Source organism: Bubalus kerabau, chromosome 6, assembly GCF_029407905.1.
Source record: "Bubalus kerabau isolate K-KA32 ecotype Philippines breed swamp buffalo chromosome 6, PCC_UOA_SB_1v2, whole genome shotgun sequence".
Taxonomy (NCBI): domain Eukaryota; kingdom Metazoa; phylum Chordata; class Mammalia; order Artiodactyla; family Bovidae; genus Bubalus; species Bubalus kerabau.
This window is the reverse complement of record NC_073629.1, coordinates 113,153,699-113,168,586: the sequence shown is the minus strand read 5'-3', so window position 1 is coordinate 113,168,586 and position 14,888 is coordinate 113,153,699. Positions and strand designations below refer to the sequence as shown.

The 14,888-nt window shown below is 39.5% G+C and overlaps 1 protein-coding gene across 9 annotated transcripts in view; it reads right to left on the bottom strand.

The window, feature by feature from the left end:
* Positions 1-14,888, bottom strand: part of GIGYF2 (GRB10 interacting GYF protein 2) — a 130,482-nt gene that overhangs the window by 47,614 nt on the left and 67,980 nt on the right. For 8 of the 9 annotated variants that reach the window (XM_055586479.1, XM_055586483.1, XM_055586484.1 and 5 more), the window contains 4 exons: positions 5,753-5,932; positions 1,685-1,902; positions 1,430-1,592; positions 1,166-1,351 (listed from right to left, as the gene is read on the bottom strand). In XM_055586479.1, coding sequence (XP_055442454.1) covers positions 1,166-1,351; positions 1,430-1,592; positions 1,685-1,902; positions 5,753-5,932 — 747 coding nt within the window. The remainder of the gene's footprint in view (positions 1-1,165; positions 1,352-1,429; positions 1,593-1,684; positions 1,903-5,752; positions 5,933-14,888) is intronic. The other variant, XM_055586487.1, reaches the window with a different exon arrangement.

Sequence of the window (14,888 nt, the reverse complement as noted above, 5' to 3'; positions counted from 1 at the left end):
CTGGGGTGGGTAGCCTATCCTATCTTGAGAGGATCTTCCCAACCCAGGAATTGAACCAGGGTCTCCTGCCTTGCAGGTGGATTCTTTACCAACTGAGCTATCAGGGAAGCCTTAATTTTCATTGTGAATAAATCAATTACCTTTCCATATCAGGCATTACACTGCCATTTTTTAGTACAGACAAGAAGAAACATGGAAATGAACATTAATACTGCCTGTTAAGGTGTATGAGCAACTTAAAATCAATACAGTAACACTGGAAAAGGAGATATAGTTTAAGTTTATTCTCTAGCAAAGGTGATGGGTCTTCTACAGAGTTATCTTGGCCTCTTTGAAACAATGGCATTATGGCCTGTCATCTGGACACATACACAGCCATTACATAAAAGGAATCTGATACAGAAATCAAACTACTGCTGCTGCTGCTGCTGCTGCTGCTAAGTCGCTTCAGTCGTGTCCGACTCTGTGCGACCCCATAGACGGCAGCCCACCAGGCATCCCCGTCCCTGGGATTCTCCAGGCAAGAACACTGGAGTGGGTTGCCATTTCTTTCTCCAATGCATGAAAGTGAAAAGTGAAAGTGAAGTCGCTCTGTCATGCCCGACTCTTAGCGACCCCATGGACTGCAGCCTTCCAGGCTCCTCTGTCCATGGGATTTTCCAGGCAAGAGGATCCCAAATCCAGTTTGCTTGACTGATACCAGGGTGGCTGTATCCCTAGGAAGTGATAGTACCTCGGTGCTTCTAATTGTTTTGATGAATTCTGGGATAGATACACAGGGGAAGCAGTGTTTGAGTAGGCTGACTGGTAAAATGGGCTTCTCCTGTGACTCAGTGGTAAAGAATCTGCCTGCAAAGCAGGAGATTCCCGTTTGATCCCTGGGTCAGGAAGATCCCTGGGAGTACAGCATGACAACCCACTCCAGTATTCTTGCCTGGAGAAGCTCGTGGACAAAGGAGACTGGCAGGCTATAGTCTGTAGGGTCTCACAGAGTTGGACACAACTGAAGTGACTGAGCATGTGCACACACACAGGTAAAACAACCTATTCCAATAATCCACCACTAGAAGCAGTTCAAAGAGGCAAAAATGAAGCCTATCATATCATTTAATCACCTGTCCCAGCAAAATCCAAGTCTGGCTTGCTGACTCTCATAAATACATACCATCCCCCCTGCTGGATACTTTGGTTGATAGACTATTTTCTGTCCGACTCTCTTCTTCAGCTTTTTCCATTTGCTCAGTTTTGGATTCCTCTTTCCTCTCAAACTGTGGTGCTTCCTGAGGTTGGTCTGAAGGAGAACCTGGCCTAGCAGATGAAGAGGAGGTCTGGGGTGTTTCCTCACTAGCTTCTGCAATAGGAAGCAATCTTAAATTAACAACTTAGGAAACTTAGTTTGATTAAAAATAAAGGGCAAAATGAGCCTTACCAACTCCTATTCTGTCTGTCTTCTCTGCCTCCTTCTTATTTGTCTTATCGGGTTCTTTGGCTTCTTCATTATGGCTGCCCTCAGAGTCGGAGCACTCCTCCCCTTCTTCTACAGGTCGGAAGTCCATCTCCTGCTCTTCTGGAATAGGCTCTTTCTGTACTTTCTGTAGGGAGACAATAAAGCCAAAGATGAACAGCATATATGGATTTGGAAGAAGGTCAGTACCTGTGATAATATTTAAAACAAATTTCTTACCTTCAGAGAGAGGAACGCTCCAGATGAGTCAAATGTGCCCATTTCCTCTTCAGCGTCCTCCAAGCACCATTCAGGCAAGCTATCCCTGTCATCATCTATGCTTCCACTGCCGGAGCGCACCCTTCGGTAACCCCGTTCATCATCCCGATCTCGAAAATCAAACTCAAACCTTCGCCGTCGTTCCATGTGTTCCCGCCAGCCTGCAGAACGAGGGCCATCTGGGATGAGGAGGAGGACACAAACCTTAGAGAAGTTTTATGACGGTATTCGAAAGAGAAAACCATGGACAGGAAACAAAGGAGAAAATTACAACTGACAGCTAAAGCAATTGGATCAACCTATGAAGAGAAAAGTAGGAAATGAAGCAAACAAAACGAAGCTCAAAGTTCACTATTATATTCTATGTACCCTCAGTAAGTGACAACAGTAATTATCTTCATAACCTACTATCACAACATACTCTAAAGCTTTTAAAGATAAACTTAAAGGAAACCACTTTTAAAGGACAATTCTTTGAAGTATCTACTTTTAATAAGCTCTAGAACTAAATGTCTGACTGAAGTGTTGATCAGTCATTCATGCAGCCCACTCCTAGCCTAGACTTAGGCACTGGCTATCCTTCCATCCTGAGTCCATGCTCTCCCTTTGGCAAGTCTTAAAGCATTTTCTTTCTTCTGATGAAACTATCATTCTTTATGGATAAGACCAGCCCCCTCGATAATATAACAATATCCACGACATGATGCTATTATGTCAATTCTTAATACCAGGCTCATCATGTCCACCCACTAGCGTCAGGATCCCATTGGTAATTCTGATTCCTCCCCACTTCCCAAAACAGTCATGAAATTATAGCACTGACATGTCATATCTGGCCCACTATCCCAATTATATAGTTTATGAAACAAAACCTCTGACAGCAGAAGTAACATGCATAACAAAGCAACTGGAATCCAATCCTGCATCCTCTACTGCTCTTTCCACAGTAACAGGCTTCCTTTCCTTTCCCTTTTCTCTCATCTCTTAACTCTCTCTAGGGAGTTTTAATTTCCATGGAATACCCCCAGGGACATTCCTAAATCCACCCTTGCATATTACTTAGAACATCTACTTTCCAACAGAAAACAACTGCCCAATAAGAAAAGATCTAAGTTAAAAAAAAAAAACAAACAAAAAACAGGTGGGGGGCAGTCCTCTTGTTAATACTGACAAACCTGAATCTAAGAGAGTCTTCAAAAGAGATGCAAGTTTTATCCTATTATGATTTTATATCCTTGACTGCTTTCTCCAAGGGAGATACACACATACACACAAAAAAAGGAGGTCACAGTTAAATGTTACTGTACTCTTGAGACCCAATTTGCTAAAACCTGTGATCAGGTTTTGGTTTTCAAACTGAAAACCAAAGGGCAAAATGTTAAAATATCAAATACAGTTAGCATCTTACAAGCCTCTTAAAGTGAAAGTGTGAAAGTGTTACTCACTCAGGCATGTCTGACTCTTTGTGACCCCATGGACTGTAGCCCACCAGGTCCCTCTGTTCATGGACTTCTCCAGGCAAGGATACTGGAGTAGATTGCCATTTCCTTCTCCAGGAGATTTTCTGCACCCAGGGATTGAACCCAGGTCTTCTGCACTGTAGGCAGATTCTTTTTCTACTGTCTAAGCCACCAGGGAAGTCCCTTAAGTCACTTCCAAAAAGGGAAGAAAACTTTATTCTTCCACTTCCCACACTTTACTTACAACAACAAAACACAATTTACTGCCTCCTATGAAAATGAAGGAGTTTTATAACCAGATTGTCCAAATGTAAACCTAGAGCCATTATCCCAAAGAAGTATTCATGATCAAAAGCTGAATTCCAGAGTGCTCTGTCTGCTGCTCTTGTGTCTAAGTATGCACTGCGATAGGAATCTATCCTTCTAGGCATGTGGCTCATGTTTCCCTCTCAGTTTCCTGAGTTTACCTCCCAGAGCGGGTGCTCTGCTGTCCTTAATGCTCCCAACTCCATACCTACCCAGCTGTGAGATGTACTTTAATAAAATTACACCCTATCATTGTTTTGTTGTCTTAAATAGTTAATAAAATTTTATTCATGAAACTAAATGTAGCAGATAAGGCACATCTATAGCTTATTAAGACTGACCACTGCTTTATAGACCTTAAATCTGAACTAAATTATGATAGTATTTTCTTAAGTCAAAATCACTGTATTTAAAATTTTAATCAACTCTAATAAAAGATTAATTAAAATGTTAAGATAGTAACTAATAACTGATATAATCAGACTTGCTTTTAATATGCTGGGTTAAAAAAGTAGATTTTTTAAATGCATATTTACACTGTTCAGCCCCCATATATCTTTATGTCCCACAAACTGTCTTTTTAAAATAAATGGATTAAAAAAAACTGGAAAATTACCAAGTTGATGACAAAACTGATGTGAAAGTCAAATTTCACTGGAAAGAAAGATTTACAAAAGATAGGTGGACAAAAAAAGAGACAATATATATCCAAAATTTAAGCTCTTGGGTGAGGTGGTAAGTGGCAGAATATATTTACTTTTAACTCACTTTAGTAGAATGAACATTAGACGTTCAGGCTCAGAAACACCGTTCATCTTCCAAAACATTCACCTTGTTTGTTTTTGATCAGCTGGAATTTTCTTCTCACTCAGCCCAGATCCCAACCATTCTTTCACTGAATGTTTGTTGGGAACACAGTCTACAAGCCCCTCTGCTTACAGGCAAGCTCAGCACAAAATCCTATAATCCCCTGAAGAGAACTCTAAGATCTGGTTGCCCAGGACACAGACTGATAAGAACTGCCTAGATAACTGTGATGCAAACAATGGCCACTAATGACAGAAATCTCTCCCAAGAGGCAGCCAGTGAGGAGTTGAGGTAAAAGGATTATGACTCTATCCAATGATTAACTTCACTAAGTTTCCACCTATCCACAACTCCATAAAGGAACCTAAGGGCCAGTTATAATGTTTACTCAGGCCAATGATTTATTAATCAACTTCTTTTAAGTAAATGAAAACAGTTTACATTATTATCAGTTCAGTTCAGTCACTCAGTGTGCGACTCTCTGCGACCCCATGGACTGCACCATGCCAGGCTTCCCTATCCATCACCAACTCCTGGAGCTTACCCAGACTCACGTCCATTGAGTCGGTGATGCCATCTAACCCATCTCATCCTCTGTCGTCCCCTTCTCCTCCTGCCTTCAATCTTTCCCAGCATTACATTATTGTATCTCCCTCTATTAAAGTACGCTTCCTTGGCATACAGTCAGTACATAAAATAATGTTATGCATGCGAAATTCAAAAGACATGTACACACTCTTTGTATGCTTCAGTTCTGCATGACCCAAGATTCAAACTGCAGGGGCATCTGATGATCATGAGGCATGGAATCAGCACTTGGGTAGGGAATGAACTTTGACACAAAGCACCAGTGTCTTCAATTACCAGCATATCTAATGTCAGGAAGAACCGTTTGAAGCCTTCTTAAGAGTCAAACAGAAGAACTTACAAAACCACTAATCATGACTATTCTCTCTCCTTTTTCTAAAGTTAGAGGGACAAAAGGATAAACTTATGATTATGCTTCTGACCTAGGATTAAAGTTTATTCTTCAAATAAGAAGAAATCACATTTTCAGAACAAAAAAAGAATAAATCCTTTCTTATGCAGGGGGAAAAAAAAACCTCACTTCAGGGAAAGCACATATTCCTAAGTAAGCATAAAATTACCACATTAAATAGCATGCTGAAAAAAGATTCAGAGACTTAGAAAAACCAAATGAAATTCTCTCTTTTTCACAGCTAAGGGCAGGTGCTTCCCATTAAACCATACTGCCCCAGAAAAAGAAAAGTGACTTTTTCTAATCAACTGAACAGGTGTGGGGAATTTTTATGTCAAATTTTTTTGTAGTAACGACTGAGTGTGACAACATAAATATGACTCCTCTCTTTTTTATCAGTTTAGGTTTTCTTAAAAATTCCTGCAAAATCCTCGCTTCCTTGGGTCCCCGCGTGCTTCTGCTCAACAGGGTTCTTACCAGGGCTGTGGGGCCGCCACCTTTCTCCATCCCTTCTCGATCCAGTTAGTCGCCAGCCTCCATCTTCATCTTCTCCATTCTGTTCCTCTCTGAAAATACGCCAATTTCCACTCTCTGATCGTATAAATTCATGCTTTCTTCCCACTGACACTGGTCCGCCTTCCTCAAAATTTGGTCTCCCTGCAAAGAAATTGAATAACCGTAAGCCTCAGCCAGCGAGGATTTTGAAAACAGACTTAATTGCTCAAATCAAGCTTTTCTGCAAATACGTCCCTCTCAATGTTCAGGCAGTAGAAATAAAATATCTGTGGATATATGAGTATATTATTAGACACATTTCTTAAAGCTGAATGTTCAAAGACTGAGCAATTATTTTTTCAAACAGAAATAATATGTGCTTTTTTTTAAGTCATGCAGTGAAAAGTAAATCAACCATTCCCTATACAAGATTCCCCAGAGTAAAACTACCATCAACAGTTTCTTATAAAGCCTTTCAAAAATTGACCATGGCTATACTTACGCATAGCCTACCCTGGTGGCTCAGAGGTTAAAGCGTCTGCCTGCAATGCGGGAGACCCAGGTTTGATCCCTGGGTCGGGAAGATCCCCTGGAGAAGGAAATGGCAACCCACTCCAGTATTCTTGCCTGGAGAATCCCATGGAGGGAAGAGCCTGGTAGGCTACAGTCCACAGGGTTGCAAAGATTGAGCTACTTCACTTCACCTTCACACTTAACGCATGTATATACAGATTCTTCATTCACATTCCCACGCTACCCTCAGACTGTTACACAGACTGCTTTGCACCCTTCCTATTTTCACCTGGCAATCCTCCCTTACCAGTATATCCTTTTTTTCCCCTAAGTCGTACAATACTTTTAACTATCTGATTTAGTAAATCAACGTATTTAATATCAACTTCTACCAGTGATTCTGTCCAAAGTATCGGTAAACTTCAACCTCTCTTTTATTCCAAACAGACTGTAAACTCAGAAATAGGAAGTATAAGCTACAACTTGTCATTTACTCTGGCACCCAGGCCATTATAGGCATACAACAAATTGCTTTTGAACAAAATTCAAAGCTAAGTTATGTCTAACCGGATGCAACTCAAGAGTTACATTAACAGTAAAAGAGAGACTGTTATACCTAGAAAACTAAATTGGTACTTTCAAAAGACAAGAGAAACCTAAACCAAACAAATTTGTTAGTCACTGTAACTATACCACATGTGCTGACATATGTAATTCATAATGAACTATAGAAAATTTCACATTAAAGTACACGGTTGAAAATCTAAAATATACACTGGACTCCTCAGTTTATAAAAGTTACATATTCTTCCAGTGATAATCTCAATTCTTTTCAATAAACCATATTAAAGTGAAAAAAATTGTATATTTGAAAATGAGGAAATTCTGCTCATCCTCTTATATTCCATTTCACATGTATTAAAGAGTCCCTATCCTGTTTACCCAAACAGTTATTAGGTTGTTATCAAGTACTGGGTTGGCCAAAAAGTTCATTTGGGTTGTTCTATTACACGATAAAATATCTTGGAATGGGAGGCAGATACAATTATTTGCTGGGCAAAATCTTATTACTATAGGCAGCCTCCAAGACAACTCACAACAATCCCTGTCTTCTGATCTTTGTGTAATTACCTCACTTTAAGTGTGGGCTGGACTTACTGACTTGCTCCTAACAAACAAAATCCAGTAGACCTGATTGAGATGTCACTTCTGATACTGAGTTAAAAACTTCCATCTTGGATGCTCTCTCTGAGGGAATCCAGCAGCCCTGTTGTGAGGCAGCCATGTGAGAAGCCCACATGGCAGAGAACTAAGGCTTGCCAACAGCCTTGTGAGTGGGCGTGGAAGTGGATCCAACCCCAATCGAGCCCTGAAATGACTGAAACCGCACAGAAGACCCAGGCCAGACCTAAGCTAAGAGACGGAGCTAAGCTGCTTCTTCCTGGCCCACAGAAACTGAGAGAATAAACGCTTGCTGTTTTCAGCCACTAAGTTTTGGCGTAACTTGTTACACGGCCATAGTTAACAAAAACACTCATTTAACCGATTTAATCGTTGTAACAATCCTCAGTATTAGAAATTATTTTTCCAATTTTACAGCTGAGAATACCGAGGATCAAAAAGATAACCCATGGGAACTGTCCAAAATCACATACCACTGTTTAAATGACGTAACTACAATTCTCATGTTAATCTTCTGACTCATTTAACAAATATTTATTGCACAGCAAGTACCAAGTTTTATGAGTTCAACTATAGGTGCATTCCACATCTTCCCTTGGGTTAGAAAGGTTAGATGTTCCAAGCTATCCTGCTAAGAATAAGAAGGGACAAGACATTTTACAAAGCCCACATCTATTATATGACTTGATGAAAAATACAGCTATACATACAGAAGAAAAATTTAAAACAAAGAAATCCCTAATGTGTATAAACTGGTAAGCAATAGGAAATAACTTTTAACCCATGTAATCTTTCAGTCACAAGTAATACATGCCTGGCACACTGGGAATACAAATACCTGATGGACAAGCTGATCAAAACATTCATTTCCATCCACTTTTACACTAAGGCTCTGAGAAGCAATGAAGGCACCAAAATAAGTGCCACACCCCCCGCCCCCCAAAACACCCACTAATGACTATGCCAAAGCCTTTGACTGTGTGGATCACAATAAACTGTGGAAAATTCTGAAAGAGATAGAATACCAGACCACCTGACCTGCCTCTTGAGAAACCTGTAGCAGGTCAGGAACAACAGTTAGAACTGGACATGGAACAACAGACTGGTTCCAAATAGGAAAAAGAGTATGTCAAGGCTGTATATTGTTACCCTGCTTATTTATCTTCTATGTAGAGTACATCATGAGAAATGCTGGGCTGGAGGAAGCACAAGCTGGAATCAAGATTGCCGGGAGAAATATCAATAACCTCAGATATACAGATGACACCACCCTTATGGCAGAAAGTGAGGAAGAACTAAAGAGCCTCTTGATGAAAGTGAAAGAGGAGACTGAAAAAGTTGGCTTAAAGCTCAACATTCAGAAAACTAAGATCATGGCATCTGGTCCCATCACTTCATGGCAAACAGATGGGGAAACAGTGGCTGACTTTATTTTTCTGGGCTCCAAGATCACTGCAGATGGTGATTGCAGCCATGAAACTAAAAGATGCTTACTCCTTGAAGGAAAGTTATGACCAACCTAGACGGCGTATTAAAAAGCAGAGACATTACTTAGGCAACAAAGGTGCGTCTAGTCAAGGCTATGGTTTTTCCAGTGGTCATGTATGGATGTGAGAGTTGGACTGTGAAGAAGGCTGAGCACAGAAGAATTGATGCTTTTGAACTGTGGTGTTGGAGAAGACTCTTGAGGGTCCCTTGGACCGCAAGGAGATCCAACCAGTCCATCCTAAAGGAGATCAGTCCTGGGTGTTCATTGGAAGGGCTGATGTTGAAGCTCAAACTCCAATACTTTGGCCACCTGATGTGAAGAGCTGCCTCATTTGAAAAGACCCTGATGCTGGGAAAGATTGAGGGCAGGAGGAGAAGGGGACGATGGAGGATGAGATGGTTGGATGGCATCACCGACACAATGGACATGGGTTTGGGTGGACTTCAGTAGTTGGTGATGGACAGGGAGGCCTGGCATGCTGCGGTTCATGGGGTTGCAAAGAGTCATACACGACTGAGCGACTGAACTGAAATGAAAGGCAAAATGCTTAACTGATCAAAAACTGGTCATTATAAATTTTTTCTAACAGATGGTAAGTTGCAAAAAAAAATATTAAAGATACCAAAAATAAAAATACCAATTCCTCAATCTTAGAAATAAAACTGTACGCACTTATGGCTAGCTTTTACATAACATTTTTAAAACGGAGTTTCAATCAGTATACCCACTATTTCAAAACCTACTTTTCATTTAAAACAGCAACTATTTCTCGGTGATTATGTATCTTTGTTGTTGCTCAGTTGCTAGGTCATGCCCAACTTAATAATATGAATGGATATATACTAGGTTTATCCTGATGCTGTTGCAAAACTGCTAGGTAATTCCCCACTGGACACTTACTTCATAACTAATTTATTGAGAACTAGATAACTTAGGAAGAGATATCTGTGTGATACGTGTTTTGCTTTTCTGAACCACGTCTTCTGAAAAAAACTTCAAAGAGTAAAATTACTAGGTCAAATGACAGACTTCATACAGCGACATACCTTTTTCTCCTCCTCAAAAAAAGGTGTAGGTAAAACCACCAGATCACTTAAGATGATCAAAGCTAAGCGCTGCTACCTCTTTGAAGCTTTTCTACGTTAATGGTTGTAACACAGTATACAATGTGGCTTAAATATGAATTTCCAAATCAAAGATTTTTCTTATTATTTGCTGTTTTCAGCTGCCTGAATTTACATAAACACTAGAGCATTACAGTGAGGGGGTACCTCGTTGTGGTTTTGATTTGAATTTCTCTAATAATTAGAGCCATTTAGCATGCTTCCATGTCCTACTGGACATTTCTATTTCTTCTTTGGAGAAATGTCTATTTAGATCTTCTGCCCATTTTTCTCTTAGGTTGTCTAGTTTTTGTTGCTGATTGTGTGAGCTGTTTGTATATTCTGGAAATTAAGTCCTTGACACACTGTTTGCAAATATTTTCTCTCATTCTGTAGTGCGTCTGGCTTCCTTCACTGAACATTTCAGGAAATTCACCCACATCGTTCAAGAGAACAGAAGTTTGTTCTTTTGCACTGTGATACAGGATCTCATTGTATGAAGAGACCACGATATATTTCCTCTACTACTGATTTTGGTTGTTTCTTTTTTTTTTGCTATTATAAACTGTGCTGCGACAAACATTCTTGAATATGAAGTTTGGTAAGCATATGTTTGCATTTCTGTTGGTCTTCACCTAGGAGTGCAACTGCTGGCCATAAGGTATATTCAACTTAGTGCTAAGTACTACTGAGTATTTTCCCAAAGAAATAGTACTACTTTATCATTTTTTGTTTGTTTGTTTACTCAAACCTCTAGCACATTAAGATGAGGGCTTTCTCCAGAGACAAATACTGATATTAAAAACACAGGATTAAAACTAAAGAAGAGACTTAAGACACAACACTTACCATCCTGGCCCACTGCCCAGGGGTACACACATAAACAATGAGTTGACAGCTTACACACTGACAAAATGTATTGAAATATCTCATATGATCCTCTTAGTTACCACAAGGGCTGAATCAAACTTTACCACCTCCATTATTCCTGTGAGGAAAGGGATACCCCTAGGGGGATCTCTCACAGTCACACAGCTGTGCTATGTTGTACTTAGTCACTCAGTCGTGTCTGACTCTTTGAGACCCCATGGACTGTAGCCCACCAGGCTCCTATGTTCATGGGATTCTTCCGGAAAGAATACTACAGTGGGCTGCCTTGACCTCCTGCAGGGGAATCTTCCCAACCCAGGGATGGAACCCAGGTCTCCTGCATTGCAGGTGGATTCGTTATCATCTGAGCTACCAGAGAAGCCCATCACCCAGCTGAGTAGTGACTAAAGCAGAAACAGAGCATAGATGTTCAAACTCCTAATCCAGGGTTTACTCACAAATTAAACCCATCAGAAGCAGCCAGAAATGCTGCAAAAACTAAAGCAGAAAGAGGAAGTTCTAGGATCTAAGTCTAAAATACTCTTAAAAAAAAAAAATAGACATCATGCACAGAAAAGCTTGGGGCTAGAGACTGCCAAGATTCCTAAAGGGAACTAAATTTGTTAATCTTCCAGCAGACAAACGACGTCAAATGTGTACCCCTAAAACAATGTTAAGATCAACTTATATATTAACAATATAACAATTTTACTTGAAATAATTATCTTGAGGGGGAAAAAAAACTAAGTACCATCTAATAAAATACACATTTCCAAAGCTACCCCATATGCAAAGAATTGCTCTAAAACATGAAAATAAATCCTTTACAACCTAAATGATTATACCAGATTTATATTTGTGTAAATCTGAGTGGGAAGTGGGGGGGTTCCAAAGAGAACGTCAACTCTATAATGAGTTAAATAAATACATTTGTGTATTTCTGATACAATTAAATGATAATGTTGTTCACGGGCAACTCAAAAGACAGTATCTACCAAAGTTCCTTTAAGGTCTAAAAATTAAAGGGCTCCACAGTGACCAGGGCTAAAATGAATGAGGGACACCCACATGGCCTTTCTCAGCACTTAAGTCTTTCTCCTTCTGTAACATCTGCAATATGACAAAGCTGAGTAACCAAATGTTTCAGCTGACTTTTAAAAAAATCTTAACAGATTAACTTGTAAACAAGATGATTAAAAGTAAACATAATTAAATAACTTAAAAATTGAAGCCTGAACCAAATATTCCTAACCACAGCCAACAAGAGAGCTTGGGGGTAGTGAATCCTTAAACTGAAAGTACACAGCATGCGGGCATGCCTTTGTCTTTTTTTCAGGGAAAAGGGTCTAGTGTTTCTGCCAGAGTCTCAAAGGTATCTATGACCCCTAAAAGGTAAAGAAATACAAGTGGCATTCAATATGGCAAACATAACAGTTCTATGAGCAAACTGTACTACCTGTAAAAACTGTATATTTTATATTCATACATCTTCAAGATATACAGAAAGTGCTAAAATACAATGTACTACATATATACTTTCCCCAATGGCAGTAGACAGTTGGTTGTTTCTGCCTTAATGTATTAAGTCTAAATAGGACTCTTCTAAAAATAATATAAAATTAAAACGCAATATTGGTTTTAGTCTGGTCTAATTGAGTAGACTTCCTAAGGAGAAAGAGCAGTAAAAGGGCACCTGTGTGCATGTTTGACTTGCAGCCAGAAATGGTGTTTATGGAAAACTTCAGATGGAGCAAAAGGGCACTCAGCCAACAAAATCTACAGCTGTGAGACTTGGAACTTACAAGTGCCCAAACTCCAAAAGCAAAAGTGGAATTATGGGACAGACTTTGAAGCTTGTTTATGTGCAAATTTTTCTAACAAGTAACTTTGTATTCCTCTATTCAGATACAGATTCTTTGATTAACACTAAAAATATTTCCTAATACCGAAAAAACAGTGAAAGGGAATCCCATCCAGGTACTGTAATTTCTTTTCCCCCTCAATTGTAAACAAAACTCAGGGTAACTAGGATGGAGTAGTTTTAAGTCTATATCCAGAGATTTGCAATTTTTCTCCCATCCTAACCCCTGAGGAGGGTCATAATCTGCTCCAGTGGTAACACGGTCCTGCAAACACAGCAGTTCCCAGTTGGAAGAGAGATGGAGGGGCTGCAGTATATGAGACTCTGAAAAAGACCTCATGTGGTCTGAATACGCCCCACAGTCCTATAACCCTTGAGCTCAGTCATCTGCTAGTATATACGCAGACGCTGCCTGAAATCTCTGGGGAAGATGATCAGCAGTGGGCTTCAATGCAGAACTGGAAAGAGACCAGGCCTCTTCTAAAGAAAGTGAAGTACACTATGGAAGAAAGAGCACTGGGGACCATGGCTAAAGTTGAAAACTTGTGAAATGACATATGTACACAGGCAAGACATTGCACTACAACTAAAAATTTTGTTGCTTGCAGGTTCAATGTGGTACAAATATGGGTTATATACTGGAATGGTTTAGCCAGAAAGCAAAGCAAACATTTTCGGGATACAGAATTGAATTTATTTAATAAAGAATAATGTACCTGATCTTGGTATCTTTCTTAATCATTATAATTTTCAGGGGAAAATATTCAATGTTCCTTTATAGAATGTTTTAGTGCCATCTCCAATTTAAATCACTAGTTCTGTTTCAATAGGAGGGCCCACTTACTTTTGGGTGAAGTTGGTCTAATATCAGTATCAATATCAGTTTCAACTCAGCTAACCTCATTTCAGTGCTATTAAATTCAAACACCAATGAATTTAACTGCTCAGGCTATTATAAGGGGAGTGCTAAGCCCCTGAGGAAGCACTCCTCAACAGGTCTACGACTTCCATTCAGTTAGCAATTAAGAATCACTGTTTACAGATCCCAGCTAACTTTCAAAGTGCAAAATGCAGAAACCAGAACACTTATTTGAGATGTTTCTTTCTTGACAATCATCTTGTAAATCATTTGTCTCAATATATTACGGAAAGAGGCTTCTAATTTTGGTAAAATCTTTATTATTTTGCTTATTATAACATCTATTCAAGACACATGGCAGATGCACTTTCAGTACCTCTTTATGAAAGGCAGAATCACACTGTATTAGCTCTGGTTTCCCTCTGCGACCCCAAGCCATTACCTGGCAATCGATACAAAGCGTAATTCCTACCAGAACATACAGAGAAGGCGCATCACATCACAAGTCTCTGCTTGATGCTTTTACCTTCTCTAGTTCTGAAGGTCAAAGTTTCCAGTGCTGTGTCTGAACTTGTGCTGAAATGCTTGGCATTAATAAAACAAAGACGGAATTAATATATTTTTTTAATTGTGGTGGGGGGAAGGAGGAGGAATCTACAAAGGCGGATTTCACCTTCTAAGTAGCATTATATTGGTCTACATTAATAATTTCCCCAGCAGGCTATCCATGACTTCACTTTGAACAATTGCAGCCTTTGTACCTCAGATCCCCTTACACGTGACATTCGATCAAAGTTTTAAAATGAGCAGCTAACGGAGGTGGAGAAAAGTGTTGCTCAGTAAGGCGTTATACAAAGCCATCCCACAGCTCATTTGGAGGTTGCTGAATGCTGGATCACAGACATTTCCCAGCTAAACATTATATTTAGACATTAAGTTTAATTTTCTGTACACTGAACACTGTATTTATTGCATGTCATCATACTTTTTCTTAAGTCATGCTTCAATGATCACTGAAGCATGACTTAAGAAACTTTTTCAGTTCTTTTACACCAGTGTGTTTTTAAAGATAAATGCAAGGAACCAACAATTAAATGTATTCTTATTCAAGCTCTCTGTACACAGCCATAAAAAAATAAAAAAGTCTGCCTCCTTACCAGCCTCCCCAAAAGATTTCAGGTAACGGAATTAACCTATTACTAGTTCCAGAATTAATGGTAGTCATTCTGATGAGATGGGAT